This window comes from Primulina tabacum, chromosome 7 (assembly GCF_025594145.1).
Source record: "Primulina tabacum isolate GXHZ01 chromosome 7, ASM2559414v2, whole genome shotgun sequence".
Classification (NCBI taxonomy): Eukaryota; Viridiplantae; Streptophyta; class Magnoliopsida; order Lamiales; family Gesneriaceae; genus Primulina; species Primulina tabacum.
The window spans coordinates 19,406,317-19,429,181 of record NC_134556.1 but is presented as its reverse complement, the minus strand read 5'-3'; the positions used below and the strand labels follow the sequence as shown (position 1 = coordinate 19,429,181).

The window sequence follows — 22,865 nt, the reverse complement described above, 5'->3', positions numbered from 1 at the left end:
AAAAATAAATAAATTGAACGCACGAATCTTCTCTCTCAGATCTTTTGTCCCACGTCATTTGGTTTGGTTTATATGAAAGTTGTTCACTCATTGTGGGTTGGTTCCTCCATTCTTCAACGATAGATAGTTGAACGGAAGCCGATAGCCGCGAATTACTAAATTCCAAGAAAACAGATGGCCGGAGTAAATAACTGAATTTCAACCTCAATGACATCGTTGGAAAAGAGAGCAACCTGGGAGGATTCAACAGAGGAAATCAATTTCCGAATCAAAAAATATGGAGGGATAATCTTCCATTTCCCTCCAACCTCGACCCAACGTAAAAAGGCTAAAAGTCCTCTCAATACGTGCTGGTTTAGCAGCCATATTCCAGACAATGAAGCAAAAGACCTTCCTTTTGTACACGTTTCTAAGGCAATTTCTTTAGGTACATTTTTTATGCGAGACGGCTTATCATGTACACATCGTTGGTAAATATCACCACCTCAACGATATATTTGTTATTATCTCAATTCATGACTCAGCAGTTTATGCTAAAACATTACAATCTTAAATTCATCAATCAACACGACATCCTAATACAGTTCATAAGGTTCAACCTTAAAACTAAAGAAATCAACTTGACACAGGCAATCGGACATAAAACAGCTACTATTGGAATAAAATTCTCTATTTACCCATGAAGATGATGCAAGAACCTCATCGGTTGATCGGCTCATCCTCTCCGTCACAAACATCCTTGCACAAACTAAAGACAACCGAAAAAAGGCCAAAAGGAAAAAATAAAAGGGGGGGAAGAGAGAGATGAGAAGTGAAAAGCAAAACTATGAGGGCACAAAAATATGATTAAACTGAAGCACCATGCCCTGGTTGGAGAGAAAAAAAAAAAGGAGAATAGTTACGTACTCATGCAAAGGTGAATGAACAAAAGCAATTGGATCTTTTAATATTTATTAAGAAAAAAGATTACTCCAACAAACAACACAGTAACATCTGCAACTACTAGGAAATTATTGGTTTCAAAATTTTATAACACTCCCCAAATGAAATATTAAAATTGGTATATTTGAACTTTTGGATTGGATTTTTTCCGATTATACTGGGAACTATATGGTATTATGGTTTCACAATTTGCCATGCCAATCTAATCTGATAGTTGAACTATGTATGACTCAGTGAGCCAGAACTTCATCCGAATATGCACACTTATGCATCAAATAAAATTCCCACCATCTAGAAAAGATTACATAGCTTGAAATGAACCAATTAGTGTACCTTGAACACGACAATCTGCAAGTGCTCGGGACGTTACATTTGTCGAGAGAGGTAGTTACACTGGACAATGAACTTTGTGTCTCTTTACAAAATGAATATTTCGAACAAATGGATCAGAATGTAAAGACTAAATGGGGATAATTAAGTAATACACATTCAACAGAGAGAGAATCCATAAACATATTGAGTTATGAGCAGAACAAGAAAAAATGAGAGAGGATGTCAACTCTAAATATCTTTGTTTTCCAATCCTAAATATAAACAGTGTTTAAACGAAAGAAATACCTGTTAAAAAAGATTAAATGACTGAACAAGAAATTAATCAACCCACCCCGCAACATCTGACTTGATATCAGCCTTAAAGAGTACCTTGACCAAACAATTTTCAAGAGGAAGAGGAAGAAAAGAAAAAGGTTGTGGTGTGGAAAGAAAGAAAAAAAATGGAAAGAGAGGAAAATGGGAGAGAGAGAGAGAGAGAGAGAGAGAGACATAAAGATGAGGAAAAATAAGTACAATTGTCAACCAAACATTATCATTTAAATATATCCTAATGCAACAATTGTATCTAATACTCCCAAATCATGGAACATACCACAGGCGCAACAATGAATACTGTGTTACATTGGCAAATGCACTTGTTGCATACCTTTTAGTTACAATTAGAGAAATTCAGCAGATCCAAATCGACGGATTGAGCAACAAGAAGCAGCAGTCCAAATACCTGCATCTTCATGTAATGTAACAGGCCCACCAACCAATAAATTTATGTTAAAATGCAAGATTTATGATAGCCATATCAGACAAACAATGGTTGGATCACAAATCAATCAGCTGTTCAGCAAGGAAAAAACACGAGACCGCGTTTCTGACTACGGGATCAACTCATAAAATTCATATCAGACAAACAATGGTTGGATCACAAATCAATCAGCTGTTCAGCAAGGAAAAAACACGAGACCGCGTTTCTGACTACGGGATCAACTCATAAAATTGAACATATTGTTTTGCTAGGATATTCATCAAATTCCAATTTAAGATTTCCAAAGGCAGCAATTATTGCATAAAAACACAAAATTCATTAAATGGATATAAAAAGAAACGATGATATAAGTTTGATGTTTGGTGGTGGATGGAATTTTACAAGAAGGTAAAGGAATCGCACTTTTCCAACATCAATTCTTAAATATACTAGCACAACAATAAAGAATCAACTACCTACTAATGGAGCGGTTATAGTCCAGCATACATCAATTTAAGTAGTTTGGAAAATACATTTCATGTTTGGATCAGCGAAAACTTCTTGAAGCATTTTAAAAAAAGCAAGTCTCCAGACTGTGGCTTTAATCTATTCAACCTCAGACCTGCAAAAGAAACAAAGAGCACATTCATCACTGAAAGAGAAAAACCACCTAATTGTATTGACCATCAAATAAGAAGGCCTAAGGTCTTAAAGAGCCTTTCTCCCAATTGATCAAATGTCAAATATCAACCCATACACCTCTTGAAAGCAGTCAATCTTGCCTAATGTTCCTCAATGTGACTTTGTTGATGATCACTTCTTTTATCATCACCCACGACTCTTTCAAAAATATTATGCAACACTACATGACTTCCAACTTTGTCATCCTCAGTATACATGGATTCATCCAACCTGTCAACAGAGACATTACCATGTGTGATTGATCTTTCATTCTTATTTTTAACAACTTCAGCTTCATGTTCGATAGGATCAGTATCACTTAATTTATGATTGTTTTCTTCTGAGACAGATGGCGAGTGCTTTCTATGTTTGGATTTGTGATCATCTGAACGCTTACTGCCTTTATGTTGCTTTCCTTTAGTAGATCTTGATCTGGACCGCATTCTATCATGGTGTTTTGATTTCTCTTCTCTGACCCCTTCCATTTTTTCAGTTGGTCGATGCTTATCTTCCTGGGAACTGGACCTCAAGCTCCCTCTGCGTTTTGATCTGCTATCATCCGAAACTTTCGGAGAAGATCTGCGTCCATGATTTCGACCATCTACTGAGGCTGATCTGGAGCGTCTTCGACTCCAATATTTAGTCTTTTCTGCTCTTCTGCCATCTTTTTTATCACTAGATTGATGCTTTACTTCAAGAGACCCTGACCTAGAACGCCTTCTCTGTTTTGATTTACTTTCATCATCCCCTGAAGATTGAGACCTGATCCTACGATGCTGAGGAGATCTTGAATAACGGGATGATTTTGTTGTTCTCTCTTTTGGACTAATTCGGCACCCCTTTGGTGAACTTGAATCTTCTCGATGAGACCTCCTAGTTCGAAGGCTCACACTTCTGCTCCTGTTTCTCCTTGAAACAGGTGAACGGCTATCACGAAACCTATCTGAGCCCCTTCTTCTACTTCTATCAGTGCGATCCCTACTATCCCTGTAATATCTTCGTTCTTTTTCATCGTTCACGTAATGGCGAAATCTCCTAGATGATCTGGATCTGTAACCAAGAGCTCGGCGAGTTGGAGGCGAGAATGAGCGAGACCTCCTCCTCGACCGGTAATTAACAGGAGATGCTGACTTGGACCTTGATCTTGATTTGGTTCGAGTAGCAGAAGGTTCCCTGAAATACAACAAGAATCAGATGTACAGCTGACTTTCAAGAAACCAGTTCACCATGAAATTTTTTGAACTCAAGAGAAAAGACGACAGCTCTTAAGCTGGAGAAGTGGCAAGTCAAGTGTCTGACACAGATGTCAGTAAGCAAAGCAACTAAAAAATTAAATGTTTTTTTTCTCCTTGAGAAACAAAGAAAAACTGGATGATATATTATACACAGAGCATATCTAATTTATCTACAGACTGCTAATTTCTATTTTTTAAGGAAAAAAATCAACATATAAGATAAATGAATCCCACTTCAGGGAAAAGACATGCAGTTAATAAAATGCGGTAAAGATCATACGATTACCAAAAATAACTCATATTTACTGCACTAGTAAAAGAAACAAAAAGAAGCCTTAAACATTTTAAAAAGACAAAAATTAGTTATTTCTTATCAGTAGTATTATAGGATGCAGCTCAAAGATCAATTTAAAACCAGCAGCATGAGAGCAACACGCCATAAGAACAACTGGAGGTAGTTCCTGAATTTAATCGGTATGCTAAAGATTTAGTGTGTGTAATGCCATTTGATACCTGTACTCAACAGACTTCAACCAACTTTTTTAAAAAGTTAAAACTAAGTGCATGGTTCTAAAATTCGCTAGGCGCTAGTCGGGCTAGGCCGCTTAGTCCCCGCCTAAGCGGCCTATAATGGTTCTTAAACTAAATTTCAGCCCAAACTTTGTTAAAATCCAATTGACACCTGGTTCATTCCTCCTGCTTACATCAGAATAATAGGCAATGCAAAAGAAATCAAAATAAAGAAAAAATTTAACTTTTGGGTCTAGTTCGATTTTCTTATGCGTGAAAAAGTAAATAGACAAAGAAGATGAGAGTTGCGTGTTAGGGCAAGCGCAAGCCAACATATCGTGGTTTTAATTGGGCTTTCAATCTCAAAAAATTAAAAGCACGAGCCTATAATTATTTCTCATGTCATGTTCCAGTTTAATTCGGCTTTCAAAAATTAAAAACTCAAAAAAAATTTCCCAAAAAAACTTTAAACGCCTAGACCCGTCTTGAACCACCTAGACCCGCCTAGGCCCACCTAAGAGCGCCTAGGAGCCCTTGCCGCATAGGCTGGCTGCCTAGAACATTTTCGGTGCGGTCAAGCGGCGCCTAGGCGGCCGCCTAGCCCGAGTTTTAGAACACTGACTAAGTGTAATGTATTCAAATCATTGTAATAATGGGAGGAAACCAACCAACCGCTTTTCAAATGTAATAAAAACAGAGGAAACATATTCCAGGTCAATGTTATTAGAATGTGAAAAATACAGTATATACTACTGCATTAACTCTCACAATAAATGTAGAGGTGATTTCAAGAATATTTCAGATCCCCATTTCCGTTCATACCCATTTTTATTTCACAAATAAAATTGCATCTCAAGAACTTCGCCAACCAAGGAACATCCAACTTTATTGATAGAAAACCTTCCTGACGGTAACCAACTGAAGGCATCCGAAAACAGAAGCAGCATACCTTGATTTTTTATCAGAATCCTTTTCTTCAGTAATCAGCCCATCTGCCTGCATCTTCTTAGTTATTTCTGCAGCTCTGGCAGCAGCTAAGTCAGTTGCAGACTTCATGGTTGCTGCTCTGTTAGCTGCCTGTTGTGCTGTAAGTGCTTGCTGCATCAAGAGAGCCTGTTGAAATTGCATTTGTTGCATTGCAACAGCTTGCTGCATCACCAAAGGCAGAGAGGATGAAGCCATTGAAGAATTCAAACCAGGCTTCGGCGGAAGTGATTTGGCCATTTCAACATTCAAAGGACGACCCCCAACTTCCATATTATTCAATGCCAAAGCAGCTGTAGCTTCTTCAGGTTTTGAGTATTCAATGTAAGCGAAATGTTTTGAATCAGTGATAGTGCATTCAACAACTGTGCCACCAAAGCCAAAGAGCTGTTTTAACTGATCCCCAGTCAGAAGCGGGCTGAGATTGCTAACTTGCAGAGTCTTTTTAAGGGAATCAGCCTTTCCTTCTTTATCAGCTGATCCTGACAGATTAACGGAATTGATAAGAACAGATAATCAAATTTCTTCAGAATCAATACTGACATGACAAGTTAACAAATTAAACGACCAAAAATATCGACTTCAGAGAAAAACTGAAGCTGTAAAAAAAAGAGTACTCAACAGATAGCATTAACAAAAAACATTAAAAAAAAAATCGAGCAAGTCTTCAATTTTAGGTTATTTAAAAAATAATTAATAACTGACAAGACTGTAAAGGTTGAACTTGGGAAGTGAAATTCAAACCAGAGGAGTCATTTGAGGAATTAGCCTGGGCCTGCGCAGCATGGGCTTGAAGTGCCTGGGCAGCAACAATTGCCTGAGCAGCAGCCATTGCAGCAGCAGAAGGTGCCATTGGCACTTGACTGTGAGTTCCCATGGTAGTGGTTGCAGCTAGTGCAGTCATCAGCAGATTGTGAGGAGGGTGACTAGACTTGCAATCAGTTTTTGCACACCGCCCACTAAGATATTCTCGACAAATTTCGCCAAGAGATTGCCCAATTCCGGGTAAAATTGCTCCACCAGAGGCCCCAGAAACAACACCTGGAATCATACCAAGCAACCCAGGAAATGAGCCAGATACAGAACCAGAATAATTTGGCATATTGGGCATGGTCTGGTTAACTAAATTTGGAAATGAAGCGGCTGGAGCCATCCCAAGAAGCCCACCAGTGGACGTCCCTGGATAAAAGAAATGAGATGTTCAAATTTGTACCAAGTAGTTATTGATAAAATTTCTCCCTAGCCGCCAAAAAGTGCACTGAAGGAATTTAGGACAACGAAAAAATTAATTTCCCTCCAGAAAGGTTGCTCAATTATTCAGAAATAGTAAAATTTGATTGATTTAAAGTATATATGATCCGTAATTGGAACTCAAATGAATGAAATGGCATATACTAAATCCAACGAAGAACTGGCCAACTAATCCTTGATATATTTTCTAGTATATATTTAAGACAAATGAGTACATCATACAATAAAATAGAGTTCGAAATGAACATCGGTAAAGACCTTATCTAACCAATAAACAAGGAAGCCATAAATTATAGTTATCAATGAACTACTTAGAAATTAGAATTATGTGACTTAGAAGTACATGAAGCACAAAATTCCCCATACAAAGCTTGTCAATGCTTATCTGGTGGTAGACATAATCAACCCAACAAATATGAAAAACACAACAGAGTATGCCGCCCTAAGAAATATCAAAGGCAAATCAGAACCAAAAAACAAGATGTTAATAAACTCATAATAGTTGTTTCAGCAACAAAAATTATTCAAGGTTGATAAAAAATGAAGAACACAAATCATGATTCGTTTATAAGCACAAAACAATGAAGCCAATTGAAACACATCAAGCAGCAGGTCCAAGGGTAGAACTGGAATTTTTTCACTAAAGAGTTACCAGCAGATAAAAAACTTATTTCTTTTCTATCTAAAACCTTGGCACAAATCGAAACTAGGATGCTCTCAAAAAGATATAATGGAAAAGCTAAAGAAATTTTTTGTTTTTTAACAGCTTGGGTATGGGAGCTGAATTTCCTTTTGCTTCACCCCGAAAACTGCTTTCCTTCTTTGAAAACATTTTTAAGTTAAAACAAATTGGAACTTCTTTTAAAAAAAGTAGCTTCTGGTTTGAATAGTTTTCAAAGATAGAACAAATTCACTACCGGAAATTTTAAAAGGCTTTTGACCATCAAAGCTCACACACAAGCTGTGTAATTCACTACTGGAAATTTCAAAAGGCTTTTGACCATCAAAACTCACACACAAGCTGTGTGCCTACTTGGGTCAATTGCCACACAACATAACATGTAAAATACAGAATATACAGCTTGCAGGCATTGGTATGTGATGCATGTACAAAAAAAAGACAAAATTATTCACACAGCCAAGTAGTCCTAACATTATAACACTTTCAAGAATCAGGAAGATTGGCATTTGACGTACAATTACACGTACCTTATAATCATTCCTAATAAATTCATAGTGTGTTTATCCCCACGTGAGATTCCTACATGTGCAATTTGCAACTTAAAGTCTTTTAGAAACTAACAGCATTACTCCACATTCAAATAAAAAGTATTACATGTCTTTCTGTATAATAATTTATCATATTTCCTGATCAAGAAGAAAAACAATGCCAGATTAAAACGTCAACACGATTGTAAGTAATCATATATGGATGTGCACACATTTCCAGACAAAGTCAGCTATCATTGATAGCTCCAAATTTGAGACAAGGATTATCTTTCGGCAATCGATCAGAACAATACTGCACGCTACATCTTTAAATACATGCATAAAAGTAGCATAATCAAATCCACCAAATAATGGATAAAGCTACTTATATTGACACTCCAGGAATTCACTTGGCTACTGAGAATATTCTTCTCCGGAAGGATTCCTAACTCTTGGAGGACCAATTTTACCACCGTATACAAAAATGTACACTTCAAAAAAGAAAAAAGAGAAGAGGAAAACACATACCAGTGCTAAAGAAAACAGGGAACGGACTTCCCATAATTGGCCTCCCATTGCACTCAACATTCACCATATAATTTCCTTTCTTAGGCACACCATATGTCACACTATAGGTCCCATCACCCACATCCTTAACCATCCCATTCTGGTCCGAACCCCCAACGCCCATCCCCGGCGCAATCCTCACCACCACGCTAGCCCCTCCCCGTGTCACATTCCTACCATCACCGTCTTTTGTAACGACAGAAAACGTCGACCCTACACACGCCGTCCCGCCCGCAATGCCCGCACCCTGCGCCATACACCTCGCAGGGTCCACGGGGCCCACAGGGCGTGTGTTATCCGATGATTTATCGTCATCGGAATCAGAATCGTCAGAGGATGGAACAGCGGAAGCTGCCTCAGGCTGTTGGGTCTGGGATTTGTTGAAGGTGGCTTCAAATGCAGCTTTGGCAGCGGCGGTCTTCTCGGCTTCACTTTTCCGCTTGGCTTCCTCAGCTTGCTTCATCCATATCGGCTGCTTGGTGACTGCCGTTGCCGCCAAAACAAGATTGTTGGAATTGTTGCTACGATCGGCCATTAAATGCGCAATCACGAATAAGCCAACCCTAGTTTCTCAGGTTATGTTGAATGAACTGGGAAGACTGTTCGGTTAGGGAAGGATTAGGACGAGTGATATTTCAATAAGCAGGGGGTAAAATGTAATTCTGAAAGAGAAGTTTAAGTGCCCTTTTAACATATATATATATATATATATATGTTAAAAGGGCCGCATAATAATATTGTTGATTTTGTAATTGATAATTAATGTATATATTTAATAATGTTTCAAAAATTGACATATTGAAACTTCGAATTCACGACAAAATATAATAAAAAAACATTGAATCGAGATAGTAAAAAGAGATATTTAATTCTTGAAATACTGATTAATATAAAGTTCATATATAGAATTTTTACAAAATATAAAAGGATTTAAAAAAGATATACCAAAGAAATTAAACAACAAATGATTTTACCAAAGTCTATTTCAGAAACATAAATTCATAAAAATCACTCACAAACGCCTTAAACGTCATTTCTCTGCAAAGTAGGCTAAAGGTTACAACACAAATTTATAATTTTCTGATTAAACTCGAACATTGTGTTTATCATCTCCTGATTCATCTCTCACTTTATGTTTTAACCAAAAACCTTATATTAATTCTTAGAATTCCAAAACTTAAATAATTCTTTTGTTATCTCATATTGATTCTAAGTTACAAACAAATATAGACCATATCATAGTAAAGCCATGATTTAGCAAAAATAAGTTACCCGGTCATACAAGCTAATCTAAGTAAATAAATAAAAAATAGATTAAAAAAACAAAAATTAAAAACAGTTTAAATGAAGAATATGATTTACCAGAAAATTTAGATTTTTTAAATAAATGGACTATCCCTAAGATAGAACCTAAAATGATTTATAAATTAGGAACTTTTGAAAAAACCAGTTTTAAACAAATAGTTAAAACTACGGAATCATATGTACTTTATCATAATGAAGAAATGGTCATTAGATTAATAAATGATAAAGAAATCTCACCTTATAAGAAAATTTATAAATTTATTCATATTGGATTAATTCAAATAGCTTTTAGACGTTTAGCTTTGGAAGGTTTACCAGAAAGTTTTATAGTAGCTTTAAGATATGGTAAAAATTTAAATTGGAAACAATCCTTAATGGGAATTATTCAATCTAGTCTAAGCACATGGTCCAGTCTATTTTGATGTTTATCCAAATTTATCTTTATCATTATCAGATATAAATATACTTGATCCTTTAACATTAAATATTAAAGCTCATAGCAATAATTATACTCCTAGTACAGAAGTCATATGTATTTGTTACCGAATATATTATAACCATTATTTACTTAAAATCCTATGTGTAAAAAGCTAAATAAAAAATTAAATGAAACTATTCTTGTTGAAACAAATTTCAATGGATCTAATTTTACTACGAGAAGATCTATTAAATGGGAAAAAATTGTTTTTCCAAACAACTGGTTAATTGAACAAGATGTTCCTAAAAATCCTATGTTAGAAAATATTATTTACCCAAGAATTTTGGTGTATGACAAAATCAAGACAACTCGATGTAACAGATATCAGTTCAACCGCCCAGCTTCGAAATCGGCCAAAGCTCAAGAAGTCTAAACCTCGTGAATTTCAGGCCGCTGGCAAATTCAATCGTCTGGATAAAAAGAATTTTGGAACCGGATCATTAAAGAGAATTATTTATTGCTCAAAGACATTCTCTGACCGGCTCTACACATTCAAAGTATTACACCACCTCAAAGTCAACTTATCCTTTCACCAGTCCCAAGAATGATATGCATTTATATCTCTATCCCAGAAAAGGATGATCAAGTATAGACTTCAAGTTCTGACGCTAAAAACAGTTACAAGAAAGGGAACTCCTCAAGAAAAGTGCTTCAGAACTATGCTGAGCAAAAGGAACATTAAATGCGTTTATTAAAGAACAATTAATGCTCATGAATTCGACATCAACACATCTGTTCAGAGGATCAGGTTAACGTTGTTTGTCCTTCCTGACCGTTAAGAAAATGGCTATATCAACAGAGAAGTGTGCTAGCAGAAAAACAACTCGATTCATAGCTGAAACATTATTGCTTGCTTGCATACTCTAAAGATCCCAGAGCGCTATCAAAAGTCTAGATACTTTATCGCTCAATCAGCACGCTTTGAACAGAAATACATTCGATCATCTAAGGATCATTTTCGTGCTACTCAAACCAAATTGTTTATTCATATCAATAACCTTTTGGTTTATTTGATTAAGTTTTGGTGTCTGGTGAACTAAGTGTTCTTAAAAATCCAGAAGTGTAAAGTGATCACTAAGAGTTCCAAAACAGGCGGTGTGATAAGTTCTGATTGGAGTGTGCTGTTGCAAGAAGATTTTAAAGCCAAAGTCTTTTAGTGGAATCCTTCTTAAAGAGTAAGAAGGGGTGACGTAAGAGTATTCATTCTCCGAACATCCATAAAAACCTTGTGTCATCTTACTTCTTGCAAGCACTTACTTTTCCAGTCTCTACTTATTGATTAAGCCTGTTAACGTGTTTAAGCTTTATTGGAGATTGTGAACCATTTTCCGCACTTAATAGTGGTTCACATTTCCTATAATTTGAGAAGAATTTTCAACCGCCTAAAAACGGTTGAAATCAACCTTTTACAGGAGAAAATTTGAAAGAGTTAATTCACTCCCCCCCTCTAAACTCTTTTCCGATCCTAACAAGTGGTATCAGAGCGGGATTTTCTCAAGGGTTTTAAGGATGAACCAATATTAGGCTTAAAAATCTAAGCGTTAGTGGATGCGTTTGGGATTTTAAGATTGAAATTTGATAATTTGATGAATATTTTGGGTATAAAATAAGGAAAATAATATGCAATAAGTTTGGTTATACATCTTTTTAATATTGGGAATCGTAAGAAAAATTGAAATTAGAAGTTATAATAATATGGCATTAAGTAATTATGGGTCTTTTTAAGTTGTCATTTGCAAATAAGGATTTAGAAGAAAAATTTATTTGGGATCAAGCAGACGTAAGGACTTTCTAGAATTTAAGTTTAATCAGAGTAGCGTAGCGGAAGAGTGGATTTTTGGGATACTAGAACTAAGTATAAACTTTGGGTTACTAAGGATAAGCGAATTTCGAGGACGAAATTCAATTTAAGGGGGAAGATTGTAACGCCCCGAAAATTTTAAGGTCAACGCAAACGCGTGCATGCAATTATTAAATTCTCTTGCATTTTAAATAATTGTTTTAATTGCATTAATTAATTATGTTGTGCATATTTGCATATTTAAAATATATTCTTCTACATGATTGCATTAAAATGTATTTTTAAAGGCTATTCGAGTTGCGATCGAGGAACGGAGACCGAGGGCTGAAAAATAGAAAATGTTTTTATTAAATAATTGTTTTTAATTATTTAAAATATGGGTGATGCTTTTTATTATTTTTGAAAATATGGGGTTTTGAGGTAATTTTATACGCCGGGACGTAATTTTTATCGGTATAACAATACAGTCTCGATAACCCCGTCAGTTCCAACACCACAGATATAATACCAGAACTCATAATCAATATCGGTAGAAATCATAATTTCAATAACAATACAAATCTGATATCGAATCTCAATTAATCAATTCCAAAAATCATAACAATTACATAACCAGTCTGTTCTTTAATTTGACTTTGATTATACGATGTCCACTGTATCAGAACACCATATATGATTCCTATTCAATTCTAACAACATCATAATTTCAAACCGTATCTAAACGTAACAAAACTTACGTCCAGTTGTAACCTGCGTTGATAGGAACACAGTACTGAAGTCGGATTCAAAATCTGACGGACGAATTTCCCGTAAATCACAAATCTTTCACGTCGAAGAAAACTTCACTCTTTCTCTCAATTTCTTTCATTTTCTACGGATGAATGCTTGTATTTATATATATATATATATACACCTCATGCATTCTAAGAAACGTGGCTTGCTTCTTTCAATAACATGTCTCGCGCATATGCGCGAATACCATCGGCGCATATGCGCGAGACACTAAGTCTCCGCGCGTGTCTTCACAGTGGCTCTCGCGCATATGCGCGTACTATCTCGACGCATATGCACCCAACGTTCTGGACACCCCGCGCATGCGCGCAATATTCTGTCTACCTCGCGCATATGCGCCCATCCACGTCGCGCATATGCGCCGAACTCTCTGGAGTTCTCCCTCGGCTTCTCACATGGCTCGCGCATATGTGCGCCTTCCGCCGCGCATGTGCGCCGAACTCTCTGGACGTTCCGCGCATGTGCGCGCATTCTGCCGCGCATGTGCGCGCATGGTTCTGTCTTCCTCGCGCATGTGCGCCAATACACGTCGCGCATATGCGCCGAACTCTTCTTGCACAAAATGTCAAATCTTCTTTCGGCTCTCCCGGTCTGATCCGTTTTATCCATAATCATCTCAATTAATAATTAAATCATTTCAGATTAATCTCGGATTACGGTAATAAAATCTCGGGCCTTACAGTACATTTCTATGAATTGTGTGACGATACTACTGAAATCTTGACAAGACTGTGCTGTGATGTGATTATGATTGACATATTGCTCGAATATGCCAACGTCGGACGATGACTGTTAGTATTTGCGACTGAAAATAGAATATATCCTTGACTAGGTTAAACAGATTTGATAACAGCTGATGGTGTTGATTTGTTATGAGCTGTGGATTGGTATATACGGATGTTGTATAGCCAGTATTGCAAGATTGATTCGAACAGGGTTATTCCGAAAGATATTATGATATTATACTTTTTGAATTATTATTCCATTTTGGAATCAGAGATCCGTAAAAGACAGATATTTCAAAATGAAGATTATTCTGTTGTTGAAAACACAGTAAGATTGTCAGAATATCAAAGAGACTATCTAAAAGACAGAATCCGCTATGAGATTGAGATTTCAGAAGTGATTCATTGAGATGAGTTGTGGGGACCCGGGCTCTAACTCAGTTCTTTACGGGATTAATCGGATCGTTGTTAGGAAACGTGGGTCAAATTTTTGCTTTTAACTTTAAATCAAATGTATATAAACCAAGCATAAGAATTCTCTTTATTTAATTACAACAAACGTAAATACATGGTTTGTCCTAATACATCCATACCAAACTAAAGTTCCATATCATACAATCTCCAAATCATAAGTAGTACAAGTCTAGTACAATAACCACTAGCAGTCCTCTGTGCCCGAAGCCACCACTCTATCTCGATCTCATCTCGGTCGTGACCCTGATTCTGCCCCACCTGTTGTTATGCACACATACAAACATAACAACAGCCGGAAACTCCGGTGAGAACCAATCCCAGTATAAAACATGGTATGCATGCATAAACAAAATATAAATCATGAAACAACTATCATGAATAATATCAAAAGCAATAGGTTCCATAGTCTATGAAACCAAATCAATATAAGCATGCAATATCAATCAAATCATGTTCTGACTCAATTCGACTCTACTCTAAGGATCCCGGTGTGAATAAGACGTCGCTGTCTGTTACCTACCCTCCCAATCGGGGTAACGGTACGTCTCATTCCTAGATTTCGGTCATGTCTGTATCGAGTGTCTACACATGGAGTCGAACTGCTCCAATGCGACGATACTACCGAACATCTAGTTTGACAAATCTGTCAATGACTCCTATCTCAAGGCTCGAATATAATCTATAAACAAGGCATAAACATTCAAAATATAAACATAATCTAGTATGTGATTTTGTTGGGAAACTCAAATTGAATCTCATTTGAGTTGTGTCTCCCCAAAGACACATGAATTATACCTTTCTTGTTGAACCTTTATCGATGTCGAGGTCTCGAAGTCGAAGTGAGGCACAATGAATATCCTCTTGTAGCCCGTGAAGAGAGGAGCTCAAAACCGAAATCGGATTAACGTTTGGATGATTGAATCTTGTAAAATCAAAGTCCTAAAAGAGTTGAAGCTTTGAGGAATTTCTCTGGAGCTTCTCGGTATTCCTCAGCTAAAATGGGAAGGAAAGAAGACACATATCCCTTATATTGCATGGCAAGGACAAGTGTTATCATTTTCAAGCAACACGTCTCGCGCATATGCGCGACATCACCCGCGCATATGCGCGAGACCTACTGGTCTCGGCAATGCAAATCTTAACACCTCGCGCATATGCGCGCTTCATCTCGCGCATATGCGCCAAAGCTTCTGGAGGTGTCACGCATATGCGCGCCTTATCTCGCGCATGTGCGCCAATGTATCTGGACGTGTCGCGCATATGCGCGCCTTATCTCGCGCATGTGCGTCGATGCTTCTGGAATTGTCGCGCATGTGCGCCATCTGTTCTGTCCTATTTTGAATATTTCCTCATCTCATCTCACTTAATACTTCCCGTTGCATGTCATGCATACTCATATCTTCTGAGTCTCACATCAATGAAGACTAATAATCTCAAGCCTTACATTTTCCCCTCTAAGAAATGATTTCGTCCTCGAAATTGTAGGCAATCTATCGAATCATACATAAAAAGTAATATAATCAAAACTGAAGAATTACTTACGTCATGTAAATAGCTCGGGATGTTTCTTTCTCATATCTGCTTCTGTCTCCCAAGTCGCTTCTTCGATGCCATGACGACTCCACTGGACTTTTACTAACGGAATAGTCTTCGTTCTGAGCTGTTTTTCCTTCCGATCAAGAATCTGTATCGGTTGTTCAACATAACTCAACGTCTGATCCAGCTCAGCTTCGTCAGGCCAAATGACATGAGAATCATCAGGCATATATTTTCGCAACATTGATACATGAAAAACGTCATGTATCCCGGATAGAGAAGGAGGAAGAGCCAATCAATATGCTCGATCGCCAATCTTTTCAAGAATCTCATATGGACCGATGTATCTATGAGACAACTTCCCGCGTTTGCCAAATCTGACAATGCCTCGAAAAGGGGAAATCTTCAAGAATACTCTGTCTCCCTGTTCAAATACTAACGGTCTACGTCTGATGTTGGCATACTTGGCCTGTCTATCCTGTGCCGTCTTTATTCTTTTCTGGATAATCTTCACTTTCTCAGTCATATCACGAATCATATCAGGCCTAAGTTCTAGTACATCAAAGACATCATCCCAATATAGAGGAGATCTGCACTTCTTGCCATATAAAGCTTCAAATGGTGCCATCTCGATGCTCGTTTGATAGCTGTTGTTGTACGAGAATTTACACAACAGTAATGAATCTTGCCAACTAGTGCCGAAATCTAGCACTACAGCTCTCAACATGTCCTCTAAAGTCTGGATAGTCCGCTCTGACTGTCCGTCTGTCTGAGGATGGTAAGCAGTACTCAGGTGTAATGTCGTACCTAGAGCCTGCTGCAAACTGCGCCAAAAGTGTGAACTGAATCGTGGATCACGATCTGATACAATAGACTTCGGCACACCATTTAATCTGACAACTTCTCTGACATACAACTCTGCCATCTGATCGTGTCGGTATGTCATTCTGTATGGAATAAAACAAGAAGATTTGGTCAATCTGTCAATAATGACCCAAATCGCATCACAGCCCCGGGATGATCGAGGTAACTTCGTCACCGAAATCCATGGAAATATCTGATTTCATCTGTTTCCACCAGAATTGTGTCTTGAGATCATTGTACATTTTTCGGCCTCCAGGATGAATGCTAAACCGACTACAGTGTGCTGCCGACAAGATCTGTTGTTTCAATTCTGAAACATCTGGCACTACAAGACGGTTATTCACATACATAACACAAACATATACCCGATATTCAGACTGATGTCCTGATCTGACCATCTGAATTGACTTCTGAACATTCTGATATGTTCTTTGGGCTTCTTTGATTCTCATAATCAAATCGGGCTCAACTTGAATCGAAGCAAGTCGTAGAGGTCTACTAGCTGTATCAAATGTTAAACCCGACAAGCAACAATCTTCAATCATATTTGAAACACCTATCGTTGATAATGATAAGGAACATACCTTTCGACTCATGGCGTCCGCTGCTGCATTTGATTTTCCAGGATAGTACTTGATCTCGCAATCAAAATCTTTCAGTAGATCAAGCCATCTACGCTGCCTCATGTTCAACTCTGACTGAGAAAACAGATACTTCAGGCTTTTATGGTCAGAGTAAATCTCAAACTTCTCGCCATAGAGATAATGACGCCAGATCTTCAATTCAAATACGATAGCCGCCAATTCAAGATCATGAATTGGGTATCGGGTCTCATGTGGCTTCAGCTATCTAGAGGCATATGCGATTACATGACCCCGCTGCATAAGAACACATCCTAGCCCTCTGTGGGATGCATCACAATATACAACGAAATCGCCAGTACCTGAAGGAATCATCAAAACAGGTGCACTGGTCAGCCTCTTCTTCAACTCTAGGAAGCTAGACTCGCAATCCTCAGACCACACAAATGGTGCATCTTCTGTGTCAACTGGGTAATCGGCTTCGCAATACTGGAGAAATATTTGATGAATCGTCTATAGTACCCTGCTAGACCCATGAAACTGCGTATCTCAGGCACCGAAGTCGGTCTCGGCCAACGGATCACAGCTTCAACTTTACTCGGATCCACAGAAATACCATCTCCAGATATGATATGACCGAAGAAGACAACCTGTCTCAACCAGAATTCACACTTGGACAGTTTGGCATACAATCTCTCTTTTCTCAATGTCTGCAATACAATCCTCAAATGATCGGCATGCTCAGTCATACTCTTAGAATACACCAGAATGTCGTCAATAAAAACAATCACAAACTCATCTAAATATCTCTGAAAGACGCGGTTCATCAGTCCCATAAACACCGCTGGAGCATTCGTTAAACCAAAAAGCATGACAATAAATTCGTAATGTCCATACCTGGTTAGAAATGCTGTCTTTGGTATATCAATATCTCGTACTCGCAGCTGATGATATCCAGATCTCAAATCGATCATGGAATAAACAGAGGATCCCTGCAACTGATCAAATAAATCATCAATGCGAGGCAATGGGTACTTGTTCTTTACCGTCGCCTTGTTCAGTTGCCGGTAGTCAATACATAATCGCATAGAACCGTCTTTCTTCCGTACAAATAGCGCTGGTGCGCCCCAAGGAGACACACTCGATCTAATGTATCCCTTGGTTAGAAGATCTTCTAATGGTGCTTTTAATTCTTTGAACTCTATCGGCGCCATCCTATACGGGGCTCGAGATATAGGAACAGTGCCTGGCATAAGATCTATACTGAAATCAACCTCTCGTACTGGAGGTAACCCTGGAATCTCCTCTGGGAATACATCCGCAAATTCGCAAACCACTGGCAAATCTGCCAACGTCAAGCTCGGCTTCAGTAAATCTACTGAATAAATAAGGAACCCTTCTGCTCCTTGTTGCAACAATCTCCTCATAGTCAAAGCAGATACTAAGGGAATCCGAGATCATGAACCTTTCCTATAGAATTTCCACTCCTCTGCCATTTTAGGTCTGAATTTGACGATCTTGTGGAAACAGTCTACGGTGGCTCTGTACTTGGTTAGCATATCAATCCCAACAATACAATCAAAATCAGCCAAACCAAGAACAATGCGATCTAAGTCAATCTCATGACCCTCGAATTGTAATATACAATTTCTAACTGCCGTCACAGATACAAGACCACTTCCCAACGGAGAAGAAATAGATACTACAGTCGACAATGACTCAACAGGTAATGAATGCAATAATGCAAAACGTTCCCAGATGAATGTATGCGATGCACCTGTGTCTATCAACACATATCCAGGATAACCGCAAAAAAAACAGTTACCTGCAATAACATCATCTGGCACATCCTGGGCTTGCTCCTCGGTCAGTGCAAACACCCTAGCCTGCTGTTTAGGAGGTTGACTCACAGTCTGGCTACCTTCTGGTCTCTGCTGAGACTGTGCAGATGGTGGCTGGAATGAATGTACAGATGTCTGTCTCTCAATCTGAGGCACTGATGCAGATGACCCTGCACTCTGGGATCGCTGTGCACCTCTCTGGGGACAAACTTTAGCAAAGTGTCCCTGCTGCCTGCATATGTTACATCTGCCCATCACTCCCTGACACTGCTCAGTGGCATGCCTACCACCACAAGAACTGCAATAAACACCAGTATACTATGCACTCTGGCCAGGACCTCTCTGTCTTTACCCACTGGAGCTCGACGAACTGCTCCCTGACTTCTTAAACTGTCTGGCTTTTGCTTTCAGAAAATCCTTCTTGCCACTACTACTGCTTCCACTATCAAATCAAGGAGGAAGTGGTGGAAACTGGGCGGCGGGCTGTGGCGGTCTCTGACTCTGAGCACTATAGGAAGCCCCTCGCTGCCTAATCAAGCTAGCTTCTGCTCCCCTTGCTCTGTTTAGTGCATCAGAAAAGGTATTGGGTCGTCCCGTGTTCACCAAGGTGAAAATGTCAGGATTTAAGCCATTGATGAACTGATCCGCGTTGGCCTCGTCATTTCCTTCCACATGGGGTGCAAACCGAAGCAAGGAAGAAAACTTGACAACATATTCTTCAATGTTCAATTGCCCTTGTCGTAGATTTGCAAATTCTGCCCCTTTATCCTTTCGATATGACACTGGAAAGAAACGTTGATAAAATTCATCTTTAAATAATTTCCAAGTAATATCGATACCTCAATGTTCTAAGGCTCTTTTTGTGGTCAACCACCAGCTTTTCGCAACTTCTTGCAACTGATGCCCGATTAGTTTCACCCTTCGTTCGTCTGTATAGGCAAGAGATTCAAACAACATCTCTATATCGTCTAGCCAGCTCTCACAATCCACTGCATTCTCCGTGCCCTTTATGGTAGGTGGATGGAATGATTGAAATCTCTTCAACAAGGTTTCCATAGGTGTCGCAGTAACATCCATCTGAGTACCTGACGTACTACCCTGTTCTGGCACTTGACCTGCAGCCGGTTGTGGTATTCTTCTAGGCGGCATATCTGATTATCAAATAGATTAGTACACAGTCTATACAATCTGTCTCAGTCCTCCTCTGATCATATACCTCTGATCCAGAATCGGTTCTGATTCAGTCTTGACAATTATATGCTGTAAATCAACTCAGATACAATACAACATATAATAGGGAAAGCAATAAATCATGCTAGCACATCAAAAGCAAGGAAGAAGACTCGATCTACCCCGCTCAACCTATCTTATCTCAGTCTAAAGGACCTATCGCTCTGATACCACCTGTTGTGGGGACTCGGGCTCTAACTCAGTTCTTTACGGGATTAATCGGATCGTTGTTAGGAAACGTGGGTCAAATTTTTGCTTTTAACTTTAAATCAAATGTATATAAACCAAGCATAAGAATTCTCTTTAATTAATTACAACAAACGTAAATACATGATTTGTCCTAATACATCCATACCAAACTAAAGTTCCATACCATACAATCTCTAAATCATAAGTAGTACAAGTCTAGTACAATAACCACTAGCAGTCCTCTGTGCCCGAAGCCACCACACTATCTCGATCTCATCTCGGTCGTAACCCTGATCCTACTCCACCTGTTGTTATGCACAAGTACAGACATAACAACAGCCGGAAACTCCGGTGAGAACCAATCCCAGTATAAAACATGGTATGCATGCATAAACAAAATATAAATCATGAAACAACTATCATGAATAATATCAAAAGCAATAGGTTCCATAGTCTATGAAACCAAATCAATATAAGCATGCAGTATCAATCAAATCATGTTCTGACTCAATTCGACTCTACTCTAGGGATCCCGGTGTGAATAAGACGTCGCTGTCTGTTACCTACCCTCCCAATCGGGGTAACGGTACGTCTCATTCCTATATTTCGGTCTTGTCTGTATCGAGTGTCTACACATGGAGTCGAACTGCTCCAATGCGACGATACTACCGAACATCTAGTTTGACAAATCTGTCAATGACTCCTATCTCAAGGCTCGAATATAATCTATAAACAAGGCATAAACATTCAAAATATAAATATAATCTAGTATGTGATTTTGTTGAGAAACTCAAATTGAATCTCATTTGAGTTGTGTCTCCCCAAAGTCACATGAATTATACCTTTCTTGTTGAACCTTTATCGATGTCGAGGTCTCGAAGTCGAAGTGAGGCACAATGAATATCCTCTTGTAGCCCTTGAAGAGAGGAGCTCAAAACCGAAATCGGATTAACGTTTGGATGATTGAATCTTGTAAAATCAAAGTCCTAAAAGAGTTGAAGCCTTGAGGAATTTCTCTGGAGCTTCTCGGTATTCCTCAGCTGAAATGGGAAGGAAAGAAGATACATATCCCTTATATTGCATGGCAAGGACAAGTGTTATCATTTTCAAGCAACACGTCTCGCGCATATGCGCGACATCACCCGCGCATATGCGCGAGACCTACTGGTCTCGGCAATGCAAATCTTAACACCTCGCGCATATGCGCGCTTCATCTCGCGCATATGCGCCAAAGCTTCTGGAGGTGTCACGCATATGTGCGCCTTATCTCGCGCATGTGCGCCAATGTCTCTGGACGTGTCGCGCATATGCGCGCCTTATCTCGTGCATGTGCGCCGATGCTTCTGGAATTGTCGCGCATGTGCGCGACTTTCTTCGCGCATGTGCACCATCTGTTCTGTCCTATTTTGAATATTTCCTCATCTCATCTCACTTAATACTTCCCGTTGCATGTCATGCATACTCATATCTTCATAGTCTCACATCAATGAAGACTAATAATCTCAAGCCTTACATGAGTTTTCTGATTAAACTCTGTTATACATTTCTTCTGATGTATCTGATTGGATTGGCTGTGAGTTCGAGGACGAACTCATATCTAAGGGGGGGAGAAATGTAATGCCCTAGATTTTAGTTTGATACTTTTGAATTGTTATATATTTTGAATAAGGCGATGGAAGAACAGACGTGGAGAAGCGACGTTGCAAATTGAGTTTGTTGACAAAGAGAGAGACCGCACCCGCGCCAAGAAGTAGATCGCACCCGCGGTGTAAGGGCAGAAAGTTGGATTTTTGATTTCAATAGACACCGCACCCGCGCCAGGAACCTTACCGCACCCACGGTTGTCATTCTGAAATTTTTGGTGTTGGTACAGTAGAGGCAGCGCACCCGCGGTAAGAACAGGACCGCACCTGCGGTGGATGTACCGAGACAGGACCGCACCCGCGGTGCAAGAGTCAGCGCACCCGCAGTCGTTCCTTCTGAATTTTTGAAGGTGATCCAATACGTGCAGCGCACCCTCGGTCCAAAGGTGAGCGCACCCGCGGTGCGACGTGCGCGAGAAAGAAAGGGGCCACTTGCCTTGCATGCACGAGATATATATATATATATATATATATATATATGTATATGTATAAATCGATTTTTTCCTTAAGTAATGGAAAGAAAGAAGTACTGAGAAGCTGTGAAGAAATTCTTACGCCTTTTGCCTCGAAGATTTGTGAATTACAAGAAATCCGTCTGTCCGATTTTGAATCCGAATTCAATACAAAGTTCCTATCGACGCAGGCTATAACTGGACGTAAGTTTTGTTACGTTTAGACATGATTTGAAATTATGTTATTGTCAGAATCGAATATGAATCAGATATGATGTTTCTGATACAGTAGACATCGTATATTTGAAGTCAGATTAAAGAACAGACTGTTTATGTAATTGTTATGATTTTCGGAGTTGATTTGATTGAGATTCGATATCAGATTTGTATTGTTATTGAGATTATGAGTTGTACCGATATTGATTATGAGTTCTGGTATTATATCTGTGATGTTGTGATTGACGGGGTTATCGAGACTGTATTGTTATGCCGTCGAAACATCA

General features: G+C 38.8%; 1 protein-coding gene across 8 annotated transcripts; it reads right to left on the bottom strand.

Annotated features, from left to right (window-relative positions):
* Positions 1 to 467: 467 nt before the first annotated feature.
* Positions 468 to 9,107, bottom strand: LOC142551160 (uncharacterized). Of its 8 annotated transcripts, XR_012821511.1 has the most exons (7): positions 8,413 to 9,107; positions 6,169 to 6,603; positions 5,390 to 5,906; positions 2,491 to 3,868; positions 1,922 to 1,996; positions 1,561 to 1,644; positions 468 to 748 (listed from the first exon to the last, which is right to left on the bottom strand). XR_012821511.1 is itself a non-coding variant. In XM_075660232.1 (5 exons), the coding sequence occupies exons 1-4, from the start codon at positions 8,984 to 8,986 to the stop codon at positions 2,797 to 2,799; spliced, it is 2,598 nt and encodes an 865-aa protein (XP_075516347.1). In that variant the 5' UTR covers positions 8,987 to 9,107; the 3' UTR covers positions 2,606 to 2,636. The 8 variants fall into 8 exon arrangements, 3 of the variants coding, with proteins under 3 accessions (XP_075516347.1, XP_075516349.1, XP_075516348.1); XR_012821509.1 differs by having other exon boundaries at positions 1,276 to 1,996; XR_012821510.1 differs by having other exon boundaries at positions 1,561 to 1,996.
* Between the last annotated feature and the right edge of the window lie 13,758 nt (positions 9,108 to 22,865).

Coding starts and splice junctions, on each gene's coding strand:
- LOC142551160 (XM_075660232.1), bottom strand. CDS start 8,986: ATGGCCGATCGTAGCAACAATTCCAACAATCTTGTTTTGGCGGCAACG. Junction 5,907..6,168: donor TTCCTCAAATGACTCCTCTG/GTTTGAATTTCA, acceptor TTAATCTGTCAG/GATCAGCTGATAAAGAAGGA. Junction 3,869..5,389: donor GATTCTGATAAAAAATCAAG/GTATGCTGCTTC, acceptor GTTGTATTTCAG/GGAACCTTCTGCTACTCGAA.